This window comes from Cinclus cinclus, chromosome 5 (genome assembly GCF_963662255.1).
Source record: "Cinclus cinclus chromosome 5, bCinCin1.1, whole genome shotgun sequence".
Taxonomy (NCBI): Eukaryota; Metazoa; Chordata; class Aves; order Passeriformes; family Cinclidae; genus Cinclus; species Cinclus cinclus.
In genome coordinates this window covers 48,294,830-48,320,638 of record NC_085050.1, presented here as the reverse complement: position 1 = coordinate 48,320,638, position 25,809 = coordinate 48,294,830, and the positions used below count along the sequence as shown (strand labels likewise).

At 42.5% G+C, this 25,809-nt stretch overlaps 1 protein-coding gene across 1 annotated transcript in view; it reads right to left on the bottom strand.

The window, feature by feature from the left end:
* Positions 1-5,190: 5,190 nt before the first annotated feature.
* The window catches only part of SLC20A2 (solute carrier family 20 member 2), a 32,906-nt gene continuing 12,287 nt past the window's right edge, over positions 5,191-25,809 (bottom strand). Inside the window, exons 7-10 of the mRNA XM_062492963.1 lie at positions 23,983-24,571; positions 13,307-13,492; positions 12,510-12,594; positions 5,191-6,840 (exon numbers count right to left, since the gene is read on the bottom strand). Coding sequence (XP_062348947.1) covers positions 6,676-6,840; positions 12,510-12,594; positions 13,307-13,492; positions 23,983-24,571 — 1,025 coding nt within the window. The 3' untranslated portion in view covers positions 5,191-6,675. The remainder of the gene's footprint in view (positions 6,841-12,509; positions 12,595-13,306; positions 13,493-23,982; positions 24,572-25,809) is intronic.

Below are 25,809 nucleotides of genomic sequence, written 5' to 3'. Positions count from 1 at the left end.
AGCTATTTTCTAAATTAAATTAAGTGCAAATTTAGTCCTTGAGTACTGCTTCTGAAACTAGCTGAGCAGAATAAGACCAGACATCCCAGGAGCTTGGAGAATAATAAGGGCAGAAGAAAGACTGCTGACTTTGCTCTGTGACCATCTTTCTATGTCCCCCATTTAAAAAGCCAGTGACCACCTCTGCCCTAGAGCTAATGTTGGCATGAGAATAATAATAAAAATAAAAAAAAGAAACACACAACAACAACCAAACAAACAAAAAACCCAACAAACATATTGCCAGTTGAATCTATTCTAACAGAGGCCATTTTAAGCTGGTGAATTCTGAGGAAGGCCATTAGCATCTCTGTAGCAGTGCTCTTCTCGTTTTGTATCAGCAGCTTGTGTTTCTGCCACTGTTTGTCTCAAACACAGCCTCTTGATTTCTGAAAGCTATTTTGGTATTGTTAGTGTGTCCTTCCCACCTCATTTATTTCTATACTTTCTGTTTATCCAGGTACTTGTGCTTTTTATCAACACAGTCTGAAAAAGTCTCATATCTGTTTCTAGTTCTTACAAATTAGAATTTTTTTGTCTCTGTACATTCCTGTGCAAAGAGGATCTGAAGTAATTTTTAGTAGCAAAGGAAATATCCTTACACTCATTTGATGTAAACTACCCAAAATGAAAGGATGAAGCAAACAGGAAGTCTTTGCTGTAATACATATGACAAATAATGTGACTCCAGGAGATTTTCTTCAAATGAGATCTAAAAGCATTTACTGCAGCCTTCATAAAGGAAGGGAAACTGCCTTAATGAACATTATTCAGAATAGGAATGAGAAGGACAGTGTTTTATGGAAGAGAACAGCCTGCAAGTTGATAAAGCCTTTCAACCTTTCTGTAGTGCTTAGAAACCTTAACCCAAGTATATAAAAGGGGTTTTAGCTGACCTTTACATAATTTGGCTCTTGAACTGTTGTCTTAAGTATTTGGGGCACAGATTTCTGTACCCAAATTGTTCTAAGTGCTTAGGAAAAAAAATATCTAAAACATTGGAAAGTACCAAAAGCACCACATGGCTGTGACCTAAAAAAATCCAGGTGCATTCACCTTTGTCTACCATCCAAAGCTTGTCCATAGAATTGAATTTGTGACATTTTCCCCCTAAAGTGACCAAGCTCTTCATGGTCCTTTGGTATAGCCTCAAGTTCTTTTTCTCCCTTTCATAATTTCTTGTGCCAGTTCCACATTGGTTTTGGTGTATTTTGAGCAGCACTTGACCCCAGCACTTGACAGGCACTTCATCAGTGTAGCAAAGCATCTCTGTTCTCGTGGGAAACATAAGCAATCATCTGTCAGAAAACAGCCAAAACTTACTGCAGGTTGTGAGGCAAAGGCAGAGACTGAGAGGAAATTGTCAGCTTTACCATGATAAGCCTATGAGTGTGAAAAACATGTCACATGCAATTTCCATTAGATCACCAGAATTTCATGAGAAGCAGGAACGAGTGGAAAAATCAGGTCTACAGAAAATTATTCAGTCCAGAAACCCTGGGCAGCTCCAGGTATGCCTGTTTTTCCATAGGATTAAGAGGATTCTCAACATTGTCTTAAAAGGTCAAGAGAAGATCATCCATTACAAAGTACAGCAAGATAGCAAGGCTATTTTCAGAATAAATTTCCTATATTTTTTTCTCCTCCAGCAAAAAAGATGATAAAACATCTCACAGTAGGAAAACAGTTTTAGTATACAAAAATGTTTTAGTGCTTTTCTTCTTATAACCATTTTCATATTTCACATAAGAGCATTGTACTACACCCTCCTCACCTTTCCCTGACACTGGCAACTCGATCTGCAGGTACAAGCATCGTCTCCCTCTGTACCAGGGGATGGATAGGGACTGGTGGAATATTCCTAGTTAGTCAATGAAGTCAGCTTTCAGAGGCAGAGAACCCCAGCTGTCCTTACAATGAAAGACCTGGAAGAAGTTCTTTAGCAGCAACTTGAATTCTGTAAGCCCGCAGCAAAGGAACTGGCATGCACCAGTGCCATCATGTGGGAAGATCCATCCAGGGGCTGACTGAAACTTGGTAATGAAGAGGAGTGGCCATCAGCTGGACACCTGCCACTCCTTTTTCTCTTCCTGAAGCACAGTAATGAATAATGATCTACAGTAAATACTTGCACTGCAGTAGCACATGTCACATCCTTGAATTTAGGGTTTATCAGATGGGAAGTCATCTTCCTGAAGCTGAATGTTTAATGTAAGCTGGGACAGATGCAAGGAGCCACAAAACTGAGACATTGTTTGTGCTTGGTTTCCGGGCACCAGCTTTGTTTTGAAGATGGTTGCAGTTAAGGAAGGAAACAAGCTTTTGTTCTTCGCATTCACTTTCTCACACAAAAAAACCCCTCAGCACCGAAAAGCTGGTAACAGCACAGCGTGTTTGTACAACTTAAAAATACTATTTCACTTCGGAAAAATAGTACCCTTCTGAAAACTGCAATTTATTGAATAAGTGCTGTAATATGCTTATAAAATCTTTCAGACCAATGCTACCCCTGGACAAAGGGTTTCCTCATCAATACTGTGCTAAAATAGCATCACTGCAGAAGTTCAGCAGCCTAGTTTTAAGAACTCAAGTGACATACTAGTTACTTTTGAAAGACAAGTAGAAGAAAAGTCTTCTTTATCAATCAATGTGAAAATTTAATTCAGTAATACCTTTTTCTCCTAGAACCTAAGATAAAAATTAAACTGAGTGCGCAATATTTAGTTATTTGTACCATTTCACCTGGAAGGAGCACAGTTCACATTTTTGTTACATATAATTCCTTTCTGTTCTGCTTTACTGCTTAGAAAAAGGAGGCTCACAAAACTTCATACTGGCAATAAAAATCTTACTCTAGTTCAGACTTCTTTTCGGTAACCAGCAGGTGGAGTCAATGCTCCATCAAACCAATCATTAGTGACACTAAAGCAAGCTCCAAGAAAGGAGGAACTTAAAACCCAAGGTTTTTTTCTTTAAAAAAAGAAAACCAAAACAAACCACTCTCCCCATCATCCACCTTCTCTAGAGAAGTCAAAACACAGGACACTAATTCAAACAGTCTTCTGCCCTCCAAAAATATGGATGTCTCCATCAGCACCATCTTGCAGTCCCAGGAGCACCTAGATCCCCAGGTCTGGGATAGGATATCTCACAAAGCAACCCAGATCTCTCTACCACAAATACAGGCCCCGTGCCTTTGCTTTGTCCTGCCCTATGCACCTCCCCACTGCATTTCCTGGCCTCTCTCACCACACGTCCCCACAAGGAGTATTTAGTGACCAGCTCCAGAGCAAATCTCAGTGCCTATGACATGGGCAAGAGCTCCTGCTCCAAGCGGTGTTCAGCCAGTCAGAGCAGTCATGAGCACACAGGGCACTCACCTTGGAGGTGGAGGACAAGCAGCAGGAAGCTGTCAGAACAGGGCTGCTCTGCTGGGGAGGACAGACCAGGATGCACAGGTCACCGTGCCACAGCAACTTCACCACCCAGCACATTGTGCCAAGCAGCCCAAGCAGAGCTAGTGGCAATAATATGTGCCAACATATCAGACATACAAAGGTAAATCAACTCCCGGGGCAAGCCATGAAATCTGGTAGTGGGGTGAAAGCTGGAGGCAAGAGGAGAGGTTGATAAGGGTAATTAGTCTATTTGCATAATCACAGTCTGCCAGCTGGCTCTCCTCAGGCTGGTTTGAGTCAAAGATTTAACACCGGTCTATGAAGCACAGTGAAACATGTAGGTTGCTGAAATTCAGGCTGCATTTCCTCGGCTAAAGTTTTCTACTTGTAATATTTCCATCAGGCTTCTCTCTCTTGCCTCCTGACCTGTTTCTTGTATTCACTTTTCCTGCAGCCCCAACAGCCTGTGCACACCTCTCCCCAGCACGCAGCAAGGTCTGCCCAGTGACAACCATGCTGTCCTGTGTCCTGCCTGGGAGGGCTGCAGCCCTGATGGCTGTGAACCACGGTAGGAAGAGCTCTGCCAGGGGAATGGGGCAGCTCTGCAGGGCACAAAGATCCAGTGTCTCTCTGTCGAGGTCTATCAGCATGTGCTTGTTAAATAGGCCTTGGCTAAACAAGCTCAGGTCTCCAGCCTCATTGAGCTCCCATGCTGCTGAAAAAATGTTCCCCCACCATTTTTTGACCTGAAAAATAGACCTATTTTGATTGCTGCTTGAGCAAAGGGAGTTTTAACTGTGCCCATATTTGCACCATGTTTCACCAGTTGTGCTTCCTCTGTAGTTTCTGCTTCTGTGGGGTGGCAAAGGACACCTCTGGGGTGTGAAGAAAATGACTTTGAATTTTCCATCTCCCTCCACATTGAAGGTTATTGTAGCTGAGGCAGGAATATTTTGGAGATGCTTCCTTGCCAGCCATTTCCCTCACAGCCGTTTTATTTATATATGTGTGTGTTGACAGACACCCAGCTGTGTGTGCTGGGGGATTATCACACACCCCCAGAGCTGGCACAGCTCTCTGCATGCTGCCTATGTCTAGCAGGGCTGCAGCTGCATCCCTGCCACTGGAGTGAGAGAAGTCTGTTTTGTCTCTATAGATAAAACATGGTGGGAAGCTGCTGGGCCACTGGGCAGGCATTTGTTTCTGCAAGTGCTAAGATAAGGTGAGTTCTTCCATTCTTTTCCACAGGTCCCAAATTGTTTCTGTGCATTTACCGGCTGCTCTGGTCACTCAGCTGCTGCCCCCTACTCCCACCCATTTGCCAGCACTATTTATACCATAGCTCTAGCGTTTCAGCGGGGCTGGAAACAGAGCACCACAGTGCCATGGCATAGGGATGCTTCCAGAGCCCCAGAAATAGAGCCAGAGTGAGGGAGGCAGTTGGAGGCAGCAAGTGCCCAGGGAATGCGTCTGAAGCAGCCCACGAGCTCCCAAACTTCAACAGAGAGATGTCTGTGAGCCAAGCCTGGGCAGAGTGAGGGCTGGGCACTGGGGCTGCCAGGACAGCAGGAAGAAAAGGGAGGTTTTGTCAGCATCACAGAGTGTGGTTTGATCCCACTGACCACAGCAGACAAAGGACAAAAGGCAGCAGATGCCAAGGAGCAGGGTTTAACTGCTTGGGGAGCCTTCCCATTACAGCTGAGTAACACTCCAAAAATGCAAGAGTCAGTTACAGGGGCTGTTTATCCTTTAATTATAAATTTGGTGTAAATGACCAATGGACAAATCACAATGGAGTACCAAGAACATTTTATCAAAATTTTAGCAGCATTTAAACAGTAATAGATTCCCAACCTCCCGTGGGCACCCCTTGCCCTTTGCCTCCCACCCACAACTCAGTAACCTTCACTCAAATGTGCTTTCCAAAGGCATGCAGGGGATGGAGCTGGCCATTTTCCCCTGAGCCACCATGAAAAAAAACCTCATCCCAAATGCTGGTTACCATTCTACCTCTATCCACACAGGGCCAGGCTCTCACCCCTCCTTGCTGTAGGAAGCACAGCAGGAGGCTGGCTAGCGGTGGCTGAGATCGGACTTGCGGGGGTGGGGGATGCAGTACTTGCTCACATCCTCCCCTGCATGGATCAGCACTCCCGTGGGTGCCCATTACCTCCAAGCACAAATCCAGGGCTGAGCCCTTTCCTGCCCACTGCTGCCCTTCGCTTCTGTACGTAGGGGTGCTGTGCACTCCACAGCCCTGCTCCTGTACCTGAGAGTGTGCTTGTGTCTGGATGGAGAGAAGGAGGGGAGGCTGATGGTCTGCCCTCCCGCAGGAATAGAGAGCAGGGCAACTAGGAGCTGAGACTTGAAGGGGAAAGGTAGAAAGTGAGCAGTGACATACTCAAGTATCAACCCACAAAATGAAGTCAGTTTACTATCAGCTAATGTGGAGAGCCATGGGCTGCATACTAATTCACAAGAACTAATTTTTGTGTGCGCTTTTTTTTTTTAAAGTTACATTAAGACATGAACAGTACTCTCCCAGCCTCGGTGGCTGGAGCTTGGTGAAAACAATGTTGAATCAGAGGTGGGGAAACACAACACACGTGGAGACAACAACATAATATTGGCAAGCTATTCCCCTGCTTCTTTGGTACTTCCTAAACTTTCTTATCCAAAATATATAAGGGAAATGCACCATTTAAAAATTACCGTTCATAAGTTTTTACACAGCCATAACCATCACACTATGATACACAAAAATCAATATGATATGAACAAAGTTATTTTATGAAAAGCACTTCTGCACATTTTATTTTGTTCCAGTATCTTAATAGCTTTAAAAAATTCATGTATTATGCAGTCCTGTACCTCGCTTCTTCTTATATCAAATGTACAAGAAACATTTCCTAATCCATACTCTTCTTCGAAAGATTAAAAAATAGCCACCAAAATGATACACTATGTACAAATTTTACTAAATATTAAGTTCTAGGCAATTATTTTCACCCCACTGATGATATAACTTAGGTATTGTTACCTACTATATGCATATATTTCTTTAATATATAAGAAATGGCACCACATCACCATGTCACCAATATGACACATTGTTATGTACAGTAGATAAGAAGATAGGTATGGAAGATGGATCCTCTCTGACTGCTTCTTTCATGGGAACACGTCTCCCATTGGTAGTAGCTTGGCCATTTCAGCTTTTCCCGGGAAAGGAAGCTCCTCAAATGTAAGGCAGGATCCCGTACATCAGCAGTGCCATCACCCCAGCACTGAAAAAGCCGGCCACCGGCACAGTCACAAACCATGCCAGGAAGATGTTGCGGAAAAGGCGCCAGTCAACAGCTTTCTTGGAGCGGATCCAGCCAACGGCCACCACGGAGCCAACCTTGGGAGCGTGGGGAAGAGAGAGGGAGACAAGGTATGAGGGGTAGGTCTGAGCACCTGTAACATGCCACACCAATGCCAGTCAGCTGATACCAAGCGATGCTCTGAGATACAGAACGCCCTGAGGATGACAGTGGTGTTGTTCTAGTGTGGTGGCAGGAAGTGACACTTCCAGCGTACTTAAACCTTTGCTTTTCAATGTTCTTCTATTTTTCATGGGTCTTGGGGCCAGCCAAAGGCAATAAAATATGTTGGTGAGTTTTTCTCTGCCCTGCCAACTCCTACGTGAGCCTTCAGTGCAACTGAGGCAGCCCTCTGCCTGACTCAGTCCACAGGGCAACTATCCACTGACTCTGGCCTGATTGACAGTTTAAATCAGGAAAACACCAGGAAATTGTTTTTAAGGCTGTGCTGGAGAGCACTGCATGGGGCAGGCCAGGATAGCTAGTATGGTTCCTGTCCCACCTACCTGTCCTCTTGATGGTCTGGGATGTCCTGCCTGTTCACCCAGCAGCTGCTGAGCCTCTCTGTGCAGCTCACAGCCCAGCATACAGTGCTGACTCAAAACACCACATCCATATTCCAATATTACAGGCTACAAACAGGATGGCAGTGGCAAGATAAAAGCAGCTGAGCCCACCCTGTGGCAGTGATGGTGGCTTTGCAGGGGGCAGACAGACAGTGCAGGCTTAGACCCAGTACATCAAACCCATCAGTCTGAGCCCTGTGAGAGAAACTAGCGCTTCTGGACCAGCTAGTCAAGCAAAGCATCCAGAGCTAAAATCCTGTCTTAAGACAAAGATACCAGATTAATACTATGGGGCACACAAACTGTTCAGACACCAAGAGAATGGTGCGGAATGGATAAAACACCAAGATATCCCTCAAAGACACTATTATCAGGGCAGCACTGGGTAGGTCAGTGGTTTTCTAGACAAAACACACTGTGTTATGGGCAAAGCTGCAACCTTTTCTTTCTTCAAAGGTATCTTCAGTTCATAAGCTCAGGTATAAACTCAGCATATCAGTTTTTAAGAAAAAAAAAACCGGACTGAGAAAAAACATTTTCAGTGAAAAATGATACAAAAAACTTGAGAAAGACTACATTTTCTTTCTGCCCTGGAAGTGCTTTCCATGCTGTTAGCAAAAACAGGGTAAGTCTATTCAAAGTGCACGGTAAAGCAGCAAGAAATGTGGAAGAAATATCCTGTTTTGAAGATAAGGAAACTCCAAGACACAGCTGGGCATGTGCTCCCTAAAGTGCCATCCCTGCCTCTCTGCTTATTTTCTTAATGGGAGTATCAGTCCCTGCCTATAGATCAAAAGATGGGCTGCTCCCCTTGTACAGAGCCAGGAAAATGATACATGCCAGGAGTACAGGGAATCAAGGAAAGATAGCATGGGGATATCAAATCTGCATATTTTGCTAACACCTGTTTAGCTTCTAACTACCGCTTAATGTTTCTTGACAGAGAAAAGTTACTTGTGGAAGACCCTGTAACTCTAGGGTGCCTGTGACAGAACAAGGGAAAACTAAACTTGCTATGCTATGACCAATAAGACCTCTGTCAAAACCCAATAAGAAAAACCCAAAACCCAATTTGACCCAATAAGGAAATCTTTATTAGATATAAGAAATTAGATAATATTTCATCTGAACACTCCTGGAGTGCATAATATGCTGTTCTGTAATTAGGAGGTGTAAGTGTATTTAGGAGATGGAGGTGAATCTGGGTGAAGCCACACTTGTGACTACATCAAAGCATTAACCTGAGGAAACAGCATTTGGGTTTCCAGCAACTCAGCTGTCAGGCTCAGCTTTACATTTTGTGTGTCCTTAGCATCCATCCACAAGAAACATACTTATTGAGCAAGCCTGCAGTCTATGTAGGCTAATCTCCGAGTCCTTCCTGAAATTTAAATGGTATCAGCAATGATGGCATTGGCAATTTGTTTTAAGCATTATTAAAGTTTAGTTTATTAATAGTGATTTTTGATGGACTAGAGGTTAGGAGAGTAGCTAATCCTTGTGTGTAGGCACACTACACCTTCCGTAGAATTTCAGATGATATCTACTTTGAGATTGGTTGGAAATAAGTGCAGTTTGCCTTCAGTATGCTCTGCTTAAAACATTATAGAAATGCTTTTGGCTCTCTTGTTCCTATGCAATAGGGTATAATAAAAAAACACAGAGAACATGATAATTCAATCATAGCAACAGAATATTTTTCAAAACCGCAAAATCATAATGGCAAAACAGAGCTGAAAAAATGACCTCAGCAAAGTCACTTTTTCAGAGGAAAAGCCTTTAACTGCTGCACTCTAATTTTATCTGTACCTGAACACATTCTGTTACAGCTAAGAAATGCTTATTTCTAAATCTCCAATCTGAGAACAAATAATAGACACTCTAAGACTCAATATGATCATTTGCCCACCTGGGCAGCAGAAAGGGAAGGTATGCATTCACACCACAGTGGCTTTTCAGTGCTAAATCCCAGGGGAGGTTGAACTGGTGCAGCCAGACCAATGTGGCTACTGCATTCAGTCCCACAAATTCCTTTGGAGGCTCAAAAGATTAGGTCTTTCCTCAAAGCCCTCTTGAGCTGGAAGCTTTCAAGGCTTTTTCCTCTCCCCCTGGACCTGTGGCAAAGACGAAGGTGCAGTTCAGGCCCTCAGCAGGCACTGAGAGTGAAAAAGCTGCTCGGCCATAGATGTGGGACAGGCACATCGAGCAGTGACTACCTCATGTAGACCAAAGGCTCTGATTTAGGACCAAAGGCAGGTCCTGATCTGAGAGGGCTTTACGAACTTTCCCCAGAAGCTAAATGCTTTTATTCCTGCTACCAACCTCCAGTTTGCCACCACATCTGCTATAAGATCTGAAAACTGCTGCTCAGAGCTTTCCTTCATACTTGGTCTCCATTTTTCATTACAGTCTACTGCTTCACCTCAAAAAGGTTTCCCTCCACCTCAACTGTTTCATGCTGCTCCTCACTTGCCATCAGTTTATCCAGCTGCTGCACATTCAGTTGACTGACATCCCTTCAGTAGGGCTCCCACTCAAGCAAATGCTATTTCACAGTGGAGCAAATACTGAGAAAAATTAAAAGAATAATTCCCAATCCCTGATGCTGGAGGCTCAAGATTCAGCTCACCTCAAACCTGTTTTCTTTTGGATTTTTAAGGCAAAATAATTTTTCTGCTGATTTTTAAGAAGGCATTTTTGACTCAGTGGCTGACAGCACTTTCAGCGAGGCATTTTCACATGGAGCAAATGATATTTAACAATTATTTTATTCCTTCCCTGGGCCCTCGAAGAAAACAAGGAATACAAAAATACACTTGTTACAAGTGCTTGCTTTATCTTGTGTTGCTCAGTTAGGATCTTTCAACTCAGAATCTCATTTTGCTGAAACACAGAGTCAGTTATAATAACATGACATCCCTGGAATAGTCTAATCCTATTGCAAAGTGAATCTTCCTATTAAGAATGGTCCATCTAATGAGATACAGCAAGCTACAGGGAACAGACACAGACTAACCACATTAGCTACTATTATGGAAGTACTTTTAAAAATAACTATTTTGCTCTGCAGTTAGAAAAGACCAACCTTTTAGCTGCATTGAATGAATGAATACCCTTCTCATTAGCTTATGGCTTCCAAGACATTTTCTTTTTAAATTCAGTCTATTTGTTTGGACCAAAGTATGTTTGCTCTTTTACAATAGTTGGCTAGAAATGTTTCAGGCATGCAACTGGGATAATCAAAACTGTATTATTCTCCCTGGCAAATTCTTCATCATGCATTTTATATACCAGTCAGCTTAAAGAGAGGTGGTTTCAGGCTAGCATTTTTAGAAGTGAATAACACGGTTATTATTTTTCCCCTCCCTGCTTGATTCAGAGGAACCAGAGTTCTGTCAGTGCCAGGAAATCTGAACAGCCTTTCAGAGCAGTTCAATCTTGGCTGCTTCTCAAAGAGCACCAGGGTAGAAGAAAAAAATGATTTTGCAACAGAGGAAGGCTTTCTGAAGAAATGGTTTTCACTAGAAAAAGGCCAATTGAACCAACTTCAGGCATTTTGCAGGATGTGTGGATTTCATTGACTCTTTTACTGGAAAGCAGGTCAATGTCACATGCAAGGCTGACAGGCTTCTTGCCAGCCTGCCTGCCATGCCATGGAGCAGTTATTCCCAGAAACCCCCCAGCCCCAGCCAGGGGCTCCTAATAACTTTCCAGGATGCAGTAGTGAATCCTACAAGGACTGTCTAATTTTAGGGCTTGGTCTTGGTGGCGTGCAATGACGCAGAGGGACTGCCATTCTGGGGTCTCTGATTTTGGAGGCACTTCCCCACATCCTGCCAGAGGGTGAAAGAAACAAATAGCTCTGCATGTCCAGGAGCTTGACAGTCCATGGAGAAACAAAGGAAAAAAGAAGGAATATTTGACCGGAGAATTTCCCAGAGAACAAAATTCCAAATTCCCATTATGTTCTTCCACTAGTGTAAATGTCCACATGCTCCCTCATGTCTACAAGATATATAAATCTCCATGACACAATTAAATTGTGGTCATTACCCAGCCTGTATCTATACTACAAAGTGGTATTTAAAAAAAAAAAATAAAAACAAGAAACCAAAGTGCCTTCTTCAAAGGAATAATTAGAAGGGCCGGGTTCTGTATTACAATGCACAAAAGTGAGGACAAGTTGGTTTAAAAGAAGAGAGGCATTAAAATATTAGCTTAATGATGTACCAGTGTTTTTCATACAGGTGGTTTTAAAATACACATAAGTGGGTTCACACAGACTACGAATCTACATTATTTTAATATGTCTATATTAGTTCAATACAACCATGTAGGGGTGAAAGACAGTCCAGACTTTTGTGCAATTAGTTATAATGCTGACTTTGCTTGGCTGTACTGCCTTTAAAAGTGGGCCCCGTTATTTTGCGGTCATGGTCTGCAGGTCATGGCACAGTGAAGGCAATCTGCAACAGTCAGTATCTCCCAGATTTTGTTATGGTTTGTCCTAGTGATGTGATTTACTGATAGTATCACTGCAAACTCCAATACCTTGCAATGGGTGGAGCTTATTGGAATACCCACATTTGAGGCTACAAGTACCGTTAGCGCACACATTACTTCAATGCAAAATCCACTGTGAAGAAATAAAAAAAAAAAAAAAAAGACAGATGGAAAACCTGTAGTAAAAGAGTTATATGCAGGAAATCCCATGCCATGCACTTATCAAGAAAGTCAAGTATAAATGAAGTATGGTGCGCAGCCTCTGAACAAGGGAGAAATGTTACCCTACCAGGTTCAAATGGCACCATCAGAGGAAACCAGGCTCTTCCTTGCAATCATTTGCTTTAAAATTGAGGTCATGCTTCTCTATGTGCTATTTTTCTCCACCAGCAGCTATGGAGTTTATGCTGTGGCCAATTCCAGTGACTTTACTGTGACAACTCCAACACATTTTTTGGAAACCTGACTACTTTCCCACTTTGCTGGCATGACTAAGATGTGCTGATGTACCCCTACCTAACCATCCTCTATCAGCAGCTGTTTTCCCCTCACCGTGCCATTATCCCTGGCTCGAGCAGCACAATTTTAAGATGAATAGTCCAGACTGCCTTGACTGCAGTCGCTGGGCAAAGGCATACCTTGCAGTGTGTAGTACTGACAGGAAGTCCAACATTGGAAGCTACCACAACTGTGAACGCCGAAGCCAACTCAATAGTGAATCCACTGCAGGAAGCATAAGAAAACACTTCACAATCACTCTTTGCATCAGCTTGGACTGATACCATGCAGCGTGCCAAAGTCTTACCAGTTTCTTCTTTCGACTGTTTTATCTCCAACTGATTTTTGTCATGTGAGTAAGTTAAGAGAACAAGAAAGAGCTGAATAATGGGAACGGCACAGGCTAGTTATCTGCAGAACCCTATCTGCATGGCTCACTGCATCAGAGACCTTCACTACTCTATGCTGCGGTGAATCATGCCTAATTAGTAATTTGGTTAAGCACCAGCAGAGGTAGAGTATACATTAAAGATGAAAATTACTGTAATAAATACATTTGGGTTTAATAGTCTGAAGCACAATGGGAAAGCCACTGTAATCTTGCCACTTCCAAATGCACCTTCTGCCATTGTTAATTAGGTCATCAACAGAAGACTCTGCTGTCTGTTCATGCAGACCTCTATGGCTTAAACACACTCAGTATTACAGGGTCATGTTTCTTCCTTTTTCTTTTTCTCATGCTTTCTTTTTCTCCTTTTTTTTTTGCTTATTTCTTTCATTATTTTTAGAAGACAGAGAAGTCAAAGCCAGGTTATCATTAAAATCAAAGCACAGCAAATCCGGCATACTGAATTGCAAACAAAATACTGGAGTAGCAATTTCTCAGACTAGCTCACACACAAAGTTCACACAACCACAATGAGACCTGTGGACCTACCTTGATGGTGTGATTGGAGTGAGGTCTTTACCCATAGTCTGGATAACTCTTCTTCCCCAGACCCAGAGACCCACACAGATCCCAACACCTCCATAGAACAGCAGCCAGATGGGAGTTGATGCTTCCTGCATTACAGCACCTTGCTCGTAGATAAGCCAGAGTGCAACAAGGGGACCAATGGCATTGCTGGAGAAACAAATGTGCCTGAGTTATAAAAATGCAGAGAGTTGTCTTGAAAGAAATCTCTTATTTTCTGCATGATTTTTCTTCATCATAGGCGCAGCACTACTCTGACTTGACACTACAGGTAACACCCTTTCTCACTTGGAAAGGGTGCAGCAGGCAACTATTATCATGTTGCTTTTTCAGTTGTCACTTCACTGATAACTAGAGCAAGGTCTGAAAGGAATTTCACTTTTACAGTTTCCTGAAATGTCAGAGTCGGTAGTACCTCATTATGTCTGTTCTGTGACAAAAATCAGTATTTTCAGTACCACTCTGAAACTCTCAAAATCTACCAATTCAAGACTTGTGCATCTTTAAAATCCAAGTATCAAATTAGCTCTTTTTGTCAAAGAGAGGAAAATAATGAACAAAATTACCATCACAGACAAGAATACAGAAATATAATCTAGTTTGATATCCTGCAATGTTTGGGATGTGATCTGAGCGCAGCTGGAAAGGTGACTCAGTCATCTTCAAATGTGTTGTAGAGTGAGTTGGACTGGATCAGAGAGGAGCCTTTGGTGACACAGCTGACGTAAGCCCTTTTTGCTACCCTGCTGCTGCTATCTGGAAAAACACTGGAAGTCAGCAACACCGAAGTCTCCACTCTTAATGCAGGTCATCTGATACTGGTGGCTGGAGTCAGAATTCTGACTCTGTTTTTTCTAAAAAAGCAACTCATTTCTAAACAGAAACCTGTAGCTAGAAGAAAAACTTGAAAGCTGATATCCAGTTACTTTGGAGGGTTAAATAGTGAAAAGCAGATAAGAATTTCAACATTCCTCTTTTTTTCAGCTCCTTTATTAAACCAAGTAGCTGCCTGACTTGCTGAACAGCTTTTATTTGCCACCCAAAAAGCATAATTAGTGAAGAAGTGCTATATTTATGTCTAAATAATCATGAGAAGAGCAGAACAAACTTGATCAATGTCATTCAAAAAATCTGAAAATCATCAGGGAAGTCCCCCTCTTTGTAAACCAATAGGAAAGCAGGTCACAGTGTGCACCACAGGCAGGACGGACAGCCATGCACTCCCTGAAGCCAGGACCTGCTAAATTTAGTTCCTGGTTCCACTCCAAAGCACACATATGGAGTAAGGGCCAGTTATAAAGTCAAATGTTGTGCAAACCAGGCCACTGTATATGCCAGTTAATAATTTCCTTGAAACCATCTTTGCCAGATATGAGGTGCCAGGGGCTGAGTAGAAATTGCCAAGAGATGAGGGTTGTCAGCAGTGCAAAGCTCTGCAACATCTCAGCAACACAAGACCCTCCTGTTTTCATCTTGCCCTTGAGAAATTGAGCTCTGAACCCTGAGAAGTGATCCTGAAGCAAAGTAATAAGGACAAACTTTTCCCTTGTAAACACATACGGCAACATTCAAGCTGCAAGGGAAATGAAAATAGTTAAAAATGCTCTTTTATATAAAAAAGAATGAATAATTCTTATGGATTTCAAGAAAGATCCTGAAAATAAATTAGTGAGCTAACATGAATAATAAAACCCAGTGGGTTTGAAGATGCTGGGTAGTACAATGAAGAAATAAAGACTCTTTAAATAAAGAGTGATTTCCATTGGCTGAAACACTTTAAAATTCTCATCTGATACTGTGTCCAAGTAAGCATTCAATTTGCTGAGTTTTGGAAGGACTGTATGTGGAAAGTCCTTAGGATTACAATGCAAGAATTATTTTACTTCCATGGAAGAAGAGATTCTTGATTGAAGCATTTCTGATATTTTGAAATCAACCTGAAACTGCTTTTCCAGTGTTTTCAGGTGTGGATTAAATTACTTGCACATTTAAATGCTTTCTTGGGCACAGAAAAAGAAAGGTGATTCAATGTACGAAGTTTCACAAATAAACTGATGGGTGCTGAAGGATGGATAAAGACAAATAATACATTGATCAAATGAATAAAGGCAAAACCGATCATCCCTTTTTAGAGTGCTGTATGACATAGAAAAAAACTTCCCTGTTAAAATAACAGCCACATGTGGAGTGAGCTCAGGCACTGATTCCCAACTATTCTAAAGAGATAATGCATATATATTTGTCAGTCCCAACATAAATGAAAATACAGAAAAGGCTTCAAAAACTGCAACAGCAAACTATGTTTTTCCATATCAAAATCTAGTTTTAATTATTTACAAATGCTACACCTCTGTGAATCAACAAAGCTTAATCCTTGAGGAAAAGGTTCTTATTTGTGGCACGGAAGACTCTGCTGACTTATGCTTAGCCTCAGAAAATCTGAGTGGCTGATTCTGTCCAACAGATCAGAAGAGATAACACTGCTGCCCACAGAGGCAGCATTTCTGATACCTCCTCTGTAAGAAAAGAAAGCCTAACAGCACTGGATCCATATAGGCTTGGAAAGGCAAAAAGGTAACCTACTTTTCCTTTGCGGGTGTCTGCATCACTGGTTATCTATACCAGAGGGACACTTGTCTCCCAGTAAATCATGTTCAACGCGACTTAAATGTTCAGCTCCTATGGATAGTGGCATCTCTCAGCCTGAATATCTGCAAGTGACTACAAACAGTAACAACAGTGGCTTGAATCTAACACCATCACAGCTCTCCAAGGGGTTCCTTCAGCTTCTGGATTTGTTCAGGAGGCATGGTCCAAGGGGCTTGTGGTATCAATGCTCCCTATGCCAGTGGAAAAGCTCTAGAAGAAGCTGCTAGGCCCGTCCCACCATGAAACTGCCAAAAGCTCACAGCAAATGGGTCTGACTCAGGCACTGCAAAGACTACGATCTAGGTTCTGCACAGAGGTAGAAGACAACCACTCCCAACAGCACAGTAAGAGAGGGTAAGAGAGAAACAACACATAAAAAAAAATCCCCAGCAATTAAAAAGGCATTGTTAGATAAGAAAATTTGCTTAACAGATGTCTCCTACAGCTGAGTGACTAACCAGATCAACCACAAGGATGCTGGCTAGACTAGGATGTGCCTTTCACAGTATTTCCCACTGGTTCTAGCTCATTTGATCCAAGACATGACTAGCAGGAAAGCAGACCTCAAATCTTCCATGCATTAGGCTAAGACTCATTTCACAAGTCTATTTTCAATAAGTTATTTTCTCTTACTCTCCCACACAAGTTTCTACTTACCTTAACTACCTCTCTCATCTGTGCTGGTGCTCCCCATCTTATCCATGGTAGGTTAGAGAAGAAAAAAGCCTGAGATGGTCACAGAGGGGCTCTGAACCCCCATCGACATCTATCTGTATATAAAACTGCCCTCAGGTTCCTATGAAACTGAAGTGCTTTAGAGGATTTACTGTATTATCTAGCTGTTTGGCTTAAAACAGAAAATAAGCTGCTCCTGTCATGGTATTACTTTGATTTTGCACACCTAATACACACTTTGCCCCTGAGCACAAGGGGTGGCCAATACAAGTTAATTTTAGGATGAGTTTATAAAATGCTATGGTGTAAGAAGCCCATCTCCTGAGTCTGCCTGTTGCAAAGTGTATTCTCCACATTCAGTACCTTCCCCCACCTCTGCCAGGCTGTGCCAGCCCTATTACTCGCAGGGCACAGGGCTCTACAGCTGGGGTGCTGCACAGGGGCTGTTTGCCTTCCCAGTGCAGTGGAGGATTTAATGCTCCCCACAGCAATACTTGAACTGGCAGATGTGTTCCAGAGTGGCTCACTCAAGGGCTGCTCCATGTTTCAGAAGCCTGACCCTCGTGATGATTTTGCTGGCACTCTTGACTAATGTGAATTGGCAGAACTTCGCTTTTTTCTCCTCGCTTGTGCCAGTTTAGAATTTGTCACACAGCATTTATAAAACCGTTGTGGAAAATAGCATTTGAAAGTGAATCTGAACTATAAATAGAGCTGGCTTCTCCTCTCCCCTGTGAGACAGATAGTATTACCAACAAAAATAACCACCCCACATTCAGCTATCATGAGACAGGCTTAGAAATGACAGTTTCCCATGTGCATGCACACACACACACAAACACGCAGAAATTTTTAGGTACCTTTGGGTCAGAAGTCCAAGACCTTTTCTGGAGGAATAAGAACTAACACTTCTCAATCTTTTTTAGTAAAAAAATAAGGGGCTTTTCCCCAGTAATTCAGCCATCAGGTGAATGCTGTATGGCCAAACCCCATGAAACATGTTATGTTTCCTTGCTGTTGTTTGAGGGTAGTAGTGAGTTGCTCAAAAAGAAAGTCTAACTGTATTTGAAAACTGCACTCTGAATATGCTTTGTGAATAATGTATAGACTCCTTGATGACCATGCTTAGATTCTCTGGAGATTACTTTTTAGCCACATTTTCTAGTTGAGTGAAAGAACCTTGAAACATACCTTATCATCATACATTATCAATTAAAGCTGAATTACAAGAAAAACAGCCATCTGAGAAATCTGTATTAGGTGTTACAAGTATAAAATGTCCAGCCAGCTGACTATTTCCCAAACCAGGATTTCATAAATAAACTTCTACTGGGAAAATCAGTGGGATCTGAACAGGCTGCAGTTATGCCTTGAGACATCACCCAGTTGAGCAAGAGTGAAGGTAAGATACACCTGTATGTAGTAACAGGAAAAAGCATGCCCTAATCTCCAGGGATATCAGATTATCCAGAGAGTTTTATCCTACTTCAAACAACTGGACAGCCTTGAAATAGTGCATCTATCACAGCACAACAAAAGTGTGTCAGAGCTGTGCCCTGTGAAGTGCAAGCTTTGGGTGTGTTAATGAGTCAGGGTGGATATGCTTTTATTCCTGCAGCTCATCTCTGTGCCCTGCAAATACTGGCCCTGAAACCCCACCTCCCTGGATCCTGGAGGATTGGGTCCATCCTCCCCCCTGCCCATCAGCATCAGCTTTTCCCCTAGCAAGCCCAGCCATGGGCCCTGCTCACAGAGGAATGGGGAGGGATTTCCATGCCCACTGGAGACCCCATTTCTTGCTGCTCTTCTCTGACTTGCCTGCATGGCACAACAAAAATGTCACGCACCTGCAAAATTAAGGGCAGAAAGGAAGACTCACATCTACTTGGGGCACAGGCTGGACTCACAGGATGGACTGTTATTAAAAAGGGAAGAAATCAGGCTTCCCTCACTAAGTATTAGAAATAGATTAGCTTCCTAAATATTCTCAGTGATCTTGACTGCAGCTCTCAGGGAGGAAATAAGAAATACCTGTTTTGTAATCCAGCCTTACTATAGCTCCTTTAGACTCCTTATTTAGCCAAGAGGCTGAATCCCACTAAGCTCTCGGTGTGCAGTAAGATACTGGCAATGTTCTGGTCTTTCCCTCCTTTAATCCCATTGCATTTACTTTAGGAAGAGAGGAAAAAGGTGAATCCTACTGCTGTTTGTGTGCTCTGACCTAAATGTCCAGTGAAATCTGTATGAAGGTGAGAGGAGAAAGCTCTTCTCCACATATTTTGGGCAAGCACACATTTCCTAATTTCTCAAACTGCTTTGCTTAAAAATGAATTCCCTATCTAGTAGCAGTCAGCTTCCCTAAGAACCACTGAAAGAATGTATAGAAACATATAAAAATATAATACATTTTTACTGTAGTTCTAAAATGCTTTTGAATCCTGTTGTCAGTGATGTAGCCTATATTCTTTGGTTATTCTTTCTCAAACTTGTACCATAAATCTATATGGCATTACCTGCAGACTCTAACTCCAATGACCCCTTTTTCCTAATATCTAAGCATGAATATGCAAGGGGAGGCCTGAAGTCCTCCACAGGAAATTTAATTAGAGCAGACACATTCAAACAATTTATGCAGCAGGAACTCAGCAAAACTGAGATCCTGTGAAATGACCGCAGGCAGGTTTCTCCTCTCTACAACATGTACCAGCCAAACCTCAGCACTGCCTGTCCCCTGGCATGCACAGACATGGGTGGTGGCATGGTCCATGGTCACCCTGCTCAGCTGGAGCATCACACCTCCTGCCATTGCCATGGCACTAAATCAACCTTCCTCCATGGCCCGAATCCATGGGCCCAGGTAGCTGCCTGCTCACACAAGCCAAGGCACACAGCTCATTCTGACACCTCCAGGGTTTCTCCTATAACAGCAGGAGTGATGGCCTGAGGCAGGGAAGGAGGGTAGCAAGGAACAGAAGAGGCTGCACATTTATAGGAGAAGGAATCTGTATGAGAAATGACTAAACACATGCACAGACAGTGTGAAGGACTAAAAGGCTCAGGCTTTCCTCATAGCATAAACAGCATATTTTAATCAGCAAAACTCACACTGACCTACAGCATCTCTCTGTGGGTCACCCTGCTTTGATTGCAAGAATTCAAGGAATAGCAAGCTCCAGAGATTGCTAGAGTCAACAAATGCATCTTCCAATTTGCTAGGACATGGGGCAAACACACTGTTTGCTCACAGCTTTCTCATTCCCACCCAGTAGCAGAGCAGCCACAGCCACAGCCACTCTGCTGGGCACCAGAGAAAACATGACTCCCTGATCTTTTAACACACAGCTGGCCCAGCCAGGATCCCTGCTGATGTCAGCCTGAACATGAGCCCTGATGGCTACAAACATCTGCTCCCACAGCAAAGGTAGTTGATTATGTTATGAAGCTAAAAAGCACCATCTCAGAAGAAACTGGGATCTAACTACCTCATGAGTTAGTAAAGAATTAGTTCTGTAGTTGAGGGCAAAATACCAATTTAACTCTTCCAAGTCCATAAGTAAATCCTGGACAAAGCAACAAGAGAGCTCTCCATATGATCCTCTAAAACTATATGGCAAACTTCTGATCCATGAAGTTTTTCTGAGCTGCATCAGAGTTCAGTCTGTACTGTATATCTCATGTCAATCATTTACCTTGCAATCACCTGCAGTTTTTAAGTCTCATACTGACTTTTTAGGGTTAGCAGTCCTTTCTAGCCATGTCCAAAACAGCCTGCCCCACTGCCTTTGTTTTTGAGAACTAGTTAATTCAGACATGCATCGAAACTTTAAAGCACAGCATAAGCCCAGCAGCTTCAGCAACCGTTCTGCTATTTGTTGTTACATAGGTAGGCTGCTGTGGCTGCAGCACTGAAGCTCCAGATCACAATTCCTGCTGAATCAGCCTATATCTACAGAAAAATAAGCTCAGTCCAACTCAACCATAGGTATGTATAATCCGTACTGGCCAACAAAGCCCAGCCTCCTAGCCTCTCTGGAAAGCTGGCTCTGAACAGATATTTAGAAGCTGGCAGCTCTCCTTGTGTCACACTCCTGGCCCAGGTCTTTTTTCTATCCTGCCCTTTTTATTCTCCCATTGCCCTTGCAATGACCTGACGCATTCTCTTTGCGCTGGGGTGCTGAGCCAGTGGGACCTGCTCACTTGGCGCCACTAATTAAGTTCAACAACAACATTTTATTCAGTGGTTCTGTCCCAACACATTTAGTTGGGATTTTAAATTCTTTAGATTTCATTCAGTCCATGTGCGTGGTGGTGTCACAAGGCTCTCAGCCTGGCTCAGCTGGTCCCAGCCCTGGAAGGGCTCCAGCACCCTTGACACAGTGCATATAAGCTTGGTGACAGGGGCAGTACAGGATGGTCCAAACAAAACAGTCATCCAAATAAGGTGCTACCATGACTCCCTCTTTCTTTTAACACACAGCTGGCCCAGCCAGGATCCCTGCTGATGTCAGCCTGAACATGAGCCCTGATGGCTACAAACATCTGCTCCCACAGCAAAGATGGCTGATTTTGTTATGAAGCTTAAAAGCACAGAAGGAACTGCGATCTAACTACCTCATGAGTTAGTAAAGAATTAGTCCTGCAGTTGAGGGCAAAATACTGATTTATCTCTTCCAAGTCCCTGGGTAAATCCTGGACAATAAAGCAAGAGAGATCTCTATATGATCTTATGTTCACCAAAATGCTGTCTAAACAATATGGGGCAATTCTGATCCATGAAGCTTTTCTGAGCTGCATCACAGTTCAGTCTGTACTGTATGCCCCATGCTTAAATATGCTCTAAAACAGGTCAATCATTTACCTTGCAGTCACCTGCAGTTTTTAAGTTTCATACTGGCTTTTTATTTTTCTCTCTTTGCACCTCTTATCTGCTCCTGTGCCTTCAAGGAATACCCACCAACAGCCTGATGGAAAATAAATAGAAAACATGGCACAAGAGTAAGTTCCAGAATATGCAAAGAAGTTGCAGTCAAGTCCAAAGAAAAAGATGTGGACAATGGAGGTGCTATCCTAATTATATGAGTGAGGAGCTTAAAACCAAATGCAGGGGAAAGCAGGATTTTAACAACAGGATTCAAGGCTGAGGAAAAACATTAGAGAAACAGCTTGACAGCAGCACCTAAAATGAGCAGAAGGAAAGTGTACGAAGAAGGGAGATGAAAAGATAGCAATTGTCAGTAGAAGATGGACAGCCAGGGCTTACTTTCTTACATAAATGTTAATAGAAAGCTGTGCTACTCATCAGGTTCTACTGCATCATTTTTAAAACAATGCACTGCCTTTCGAGCACTGCTGACATTCATGCAGCATGTGGTGGAGCCAAGACATCTTTTGCTCCGCTAGACAAAGAATGACAAAACACCTCTGCTATATGATCCACAGGATAGATATCTGCATTCCCAGAGAGATTTATCTACTAAATCTTTTAGGCATATGAAGGGGTCTTTAATTTTATTGTTTAGCTGGAACTCAATACAATTGCAAGGATGGGTTCCTATCCAAGCATAGACACATGACCATCTCCCTGCTTTTCTACCAGCTTTGACAAAATGAAGCCAACTTGTTCTTTAGTTTTGCAGTTATATGACTTCAACTTAAGAAGAGCTTTTGGAATAAACAGCAGTTAATGAAGACATGTATCCTGGTAAATTTGATAGGATCACCAACAGAAGTGGGGATCTGAAAAACACTACAAACACATGAATTTTTAGGAAAGGATATTGCCATGGTAACAGGCTAGTCCAAATGCAAAATTCTAATATAATTAGAGTGTAAGATGCAACAACACATACAGCACAGAGTCTAAACTTTGTATTTCATCCTGATCAGCTCCTGTCAACACCAAATCTGATTTCTGAACTAACTGCATCCTTACAGATCACTTCTAACAAAATCGACTACCCTTGCCTCCTACATAACATGCAAATGATGCTTGCATAAACATGTGAGTTCCTGAGGAGTATGTATAAGCACCACCTGCAGGGAATAAAGGAGCTGTGGCACCTGCTGATATAGGCTGTGAACTTTCTGCAGTGGTATTTCCAAGGGTACATTACAAGAAATATCAGCAGTCTTTGTCCTTATGTCTGTGTTCTCTTCAGCACTCGCTGCTGGCCACTTGCAGAGCTCGCATATTGACCCCCAAGAATCTTAGGTCTTGGCCAGTATGCTTAGAGCAGAGGTCTTTAACAACAGAGACCACATGAGAGGAAAGAGAGCCACAGCACTGCCCTCTGATCTAGAGCATGAGGGGACTCTGGACTCCTTCCCAGAGCCAGATCCCTGTGGATACCAAGGAAGTACAAAAGGCTCTTTCAGAAAGCCCTGTTCTGAATTCCCAGTATGCAGGATGGATGGGAAGCAAAGAAACATGTTTGTAAGTGTTTTCATGATGAGTTACAAATTAAATTCCTAAGGCTGACGAGAGAAAGGAGAAATAAGTGTTCTTGTAGAGTGGGACATGGTTTGCCCAGAAGGCTAAGGAGGACAGTGAAAATTATGAACACTACAAAGTGTTGCTGAAAACACTGAAACCAACACCATTGGGCATGGCTAACACAGCAAGGGTCCAGCAGGAAGGGGACTCGGTACAGCCCCAGGCACAACCCAAATAAGGACAGCTGCTTCAACAAGCCACTTGAGAGAATTTCTCAGAGGACCTTACCATGATACTGGAAAAAGCATCCATTAAACACCAAATGGATTGCTCCAGGTCTAGGGAAGAGGCAGTCCAGCCACATCCTAAAGGAAAAATGCATAGTATTCCCAGTGGCACAGCAAACCCACCTGAACTGCTCTTCAGCCACATGCCACCGAGATGGTGAAGTGCTGTGACAAGAGATGAAATTCATATAATGGCAAAAATAGTCTAAAAACCTCTCATGTGTTTATAAAGTTTCTGCTTTTGCAGTTAAAATAGGCTGCAAATTCTGCAGGGCTGGGACTATCCTGTTTGTTTTTACAGTGGCTGGCACGTTGGGTGGAGTCTCAATGCCTCCAAGATTGCCAAAATTAAATGCAAATTAAACAAATTACTTCACAGTTATTTAGCAGCAAATAAAAATTTTGCCCTTGAGAAGAAAAGAAACCATAGAATAAGCAGTGCAATTCCTGGAAAGCACTGAGGAATTGATGATACACAGCCCTGATGATCATCTACCTGCAGAAATGATTGCGCTTTCCAACCAGCCAAGCTGGCAAACCTCGCTCCACATACTTACACTGTAAAATTGCTGGTTTGTGAGATTTCATCCTCTTACCTGACATCATTGCCTCCATGGGCAAAGGATCCAAAGCAGGCTGTTAAGATCTGGAGGAAGTGGAAAAGCAGATGGACCTGAGAGGTGTCTTTCTCTTCCTTGTCCTCTTCCACAGGATCAACGGGGGGCCGGTTAGGATCTGTGAGTTCAGAGGCCAACTTCATTTCCACCCCACCTTCTTCCGCCTCAATCTCTGCCTCAGCCACTGCATTGCAATAGCTGGAGTAGCTGTCATAGCGGACTCGCTTCTTGGAGTAGGAAACAGTGTCTCCCACCAACTTCTCACTGTCTTCTGGAGTAGATGTATCCACTGCCTTAAAGGAGGAATGCACGGGCATGCCACAAATAGCAGCAGTGTAACAAGTGTAGCTGTTGTTGCGCCTTAAGAGTTTGTAGTTGTTTTCTGCAGTGGGCCTGTCATCATTGGCTCTGTCCAGGTGTATTTTGTGGAGCAAGTCTTTGTATAAACCTGAGTCCTTGTGCACAGTGTGATAAACGTGGCCATCGCTCCTCATGTGGCCATCGAAGCTGAAGGTGCCATTGGAAACAGGTGATTTCACCGAGGTGTGCGTCACTGAAAATGCCCTTCCTAAAAAGGCAGAGATTTAGAAGTTTTCTTTACACAAAATGCAATACAAAAGACCCCTTCCTCCAACACAAGACAATAACGTGGCTAGTATCTGAGAATACAGGACAAAGAAGATCAATTTGCACTACATGCAGTGAATAACCCATTCAATTCACTACAAAATAAAGTCTCTTATCCTCTGTGCAAAAGGAGCTTTGTTCCAGTGCTGAGTCTCCCCAGACATGCTGTATGACCTGCAGCAAGTCACTTGGGATGAGCCATTTGAATGTGATACTTGATGGTTAAAACCCCAGGCTCTTTGAAAATACAAATTTCCATAAAATTCCTTTCTGGAATTTTATTCCTATTCAATTCCTTGCTTTACAAGCAAGCTCTACTTTTTTTCTGAGGTTTTGTCTACATTGAATAGGAATAATTAGGGTTTCTGAAATGTGGTTTACTGCAATTTCATATTGGGAATTATCTGTTTAAGAGACATTTCATTCATACTCTTTTGTTTAGAAGACATTTATATAGCTTTTAAAAATAATTTTAAAAAAACCAAAGAAAATATTAATGTTCTACAGAAGTACTTCCTTAGCTATTGCAACATTTTCTATATAATAATTCTATGAACATGATGATTATTTCCACTGTATACATTTAATGTTAGCACACACTGTAGGACACACATCAAAATGTATCACAGGTAATACTTCTGAAGAAACTGTCTTTTTCATTTCCTGACTTCCTGAATTTTCACTGTGCAACATTCAGACTCTGGTTTGGCTATTTTTAAACTGGAAGCACACACTCTAGGGGCTCCACGTCATGATTTATTTGATTTTGTACGAATCAGTTGAATATATTAGGCATTTATTAACCAAATTACAGGGTTCTGTAGATGTTAGCAAAGTGACATCAAAGTCAGCAGACCGCTAAGTGGAGGGGGATTTTCCCACCATGTGTCAGAACAGAAAGAGCATTATGCACACAAGCCTAATTATTAAAAATATATGTTCAGAAAACAATGTGTAAGATTTTTCTAGTGAACACACTCCAAATGGTCATACATTTGTCAACTAAAGTTCAAATCTTTTCATCTCCTGTTGTAGTATGCAAATCATCTTTATGCTGAATTTAACCTTCATACATCAGCAATCTTTGTGGTCTGTATTTTTCCACTGCTTGATAGGATGGAAACACTACTAAGAATACAAAGTAAACCAACACAAAAAGGCAAGTAATTCTTTTCAGCT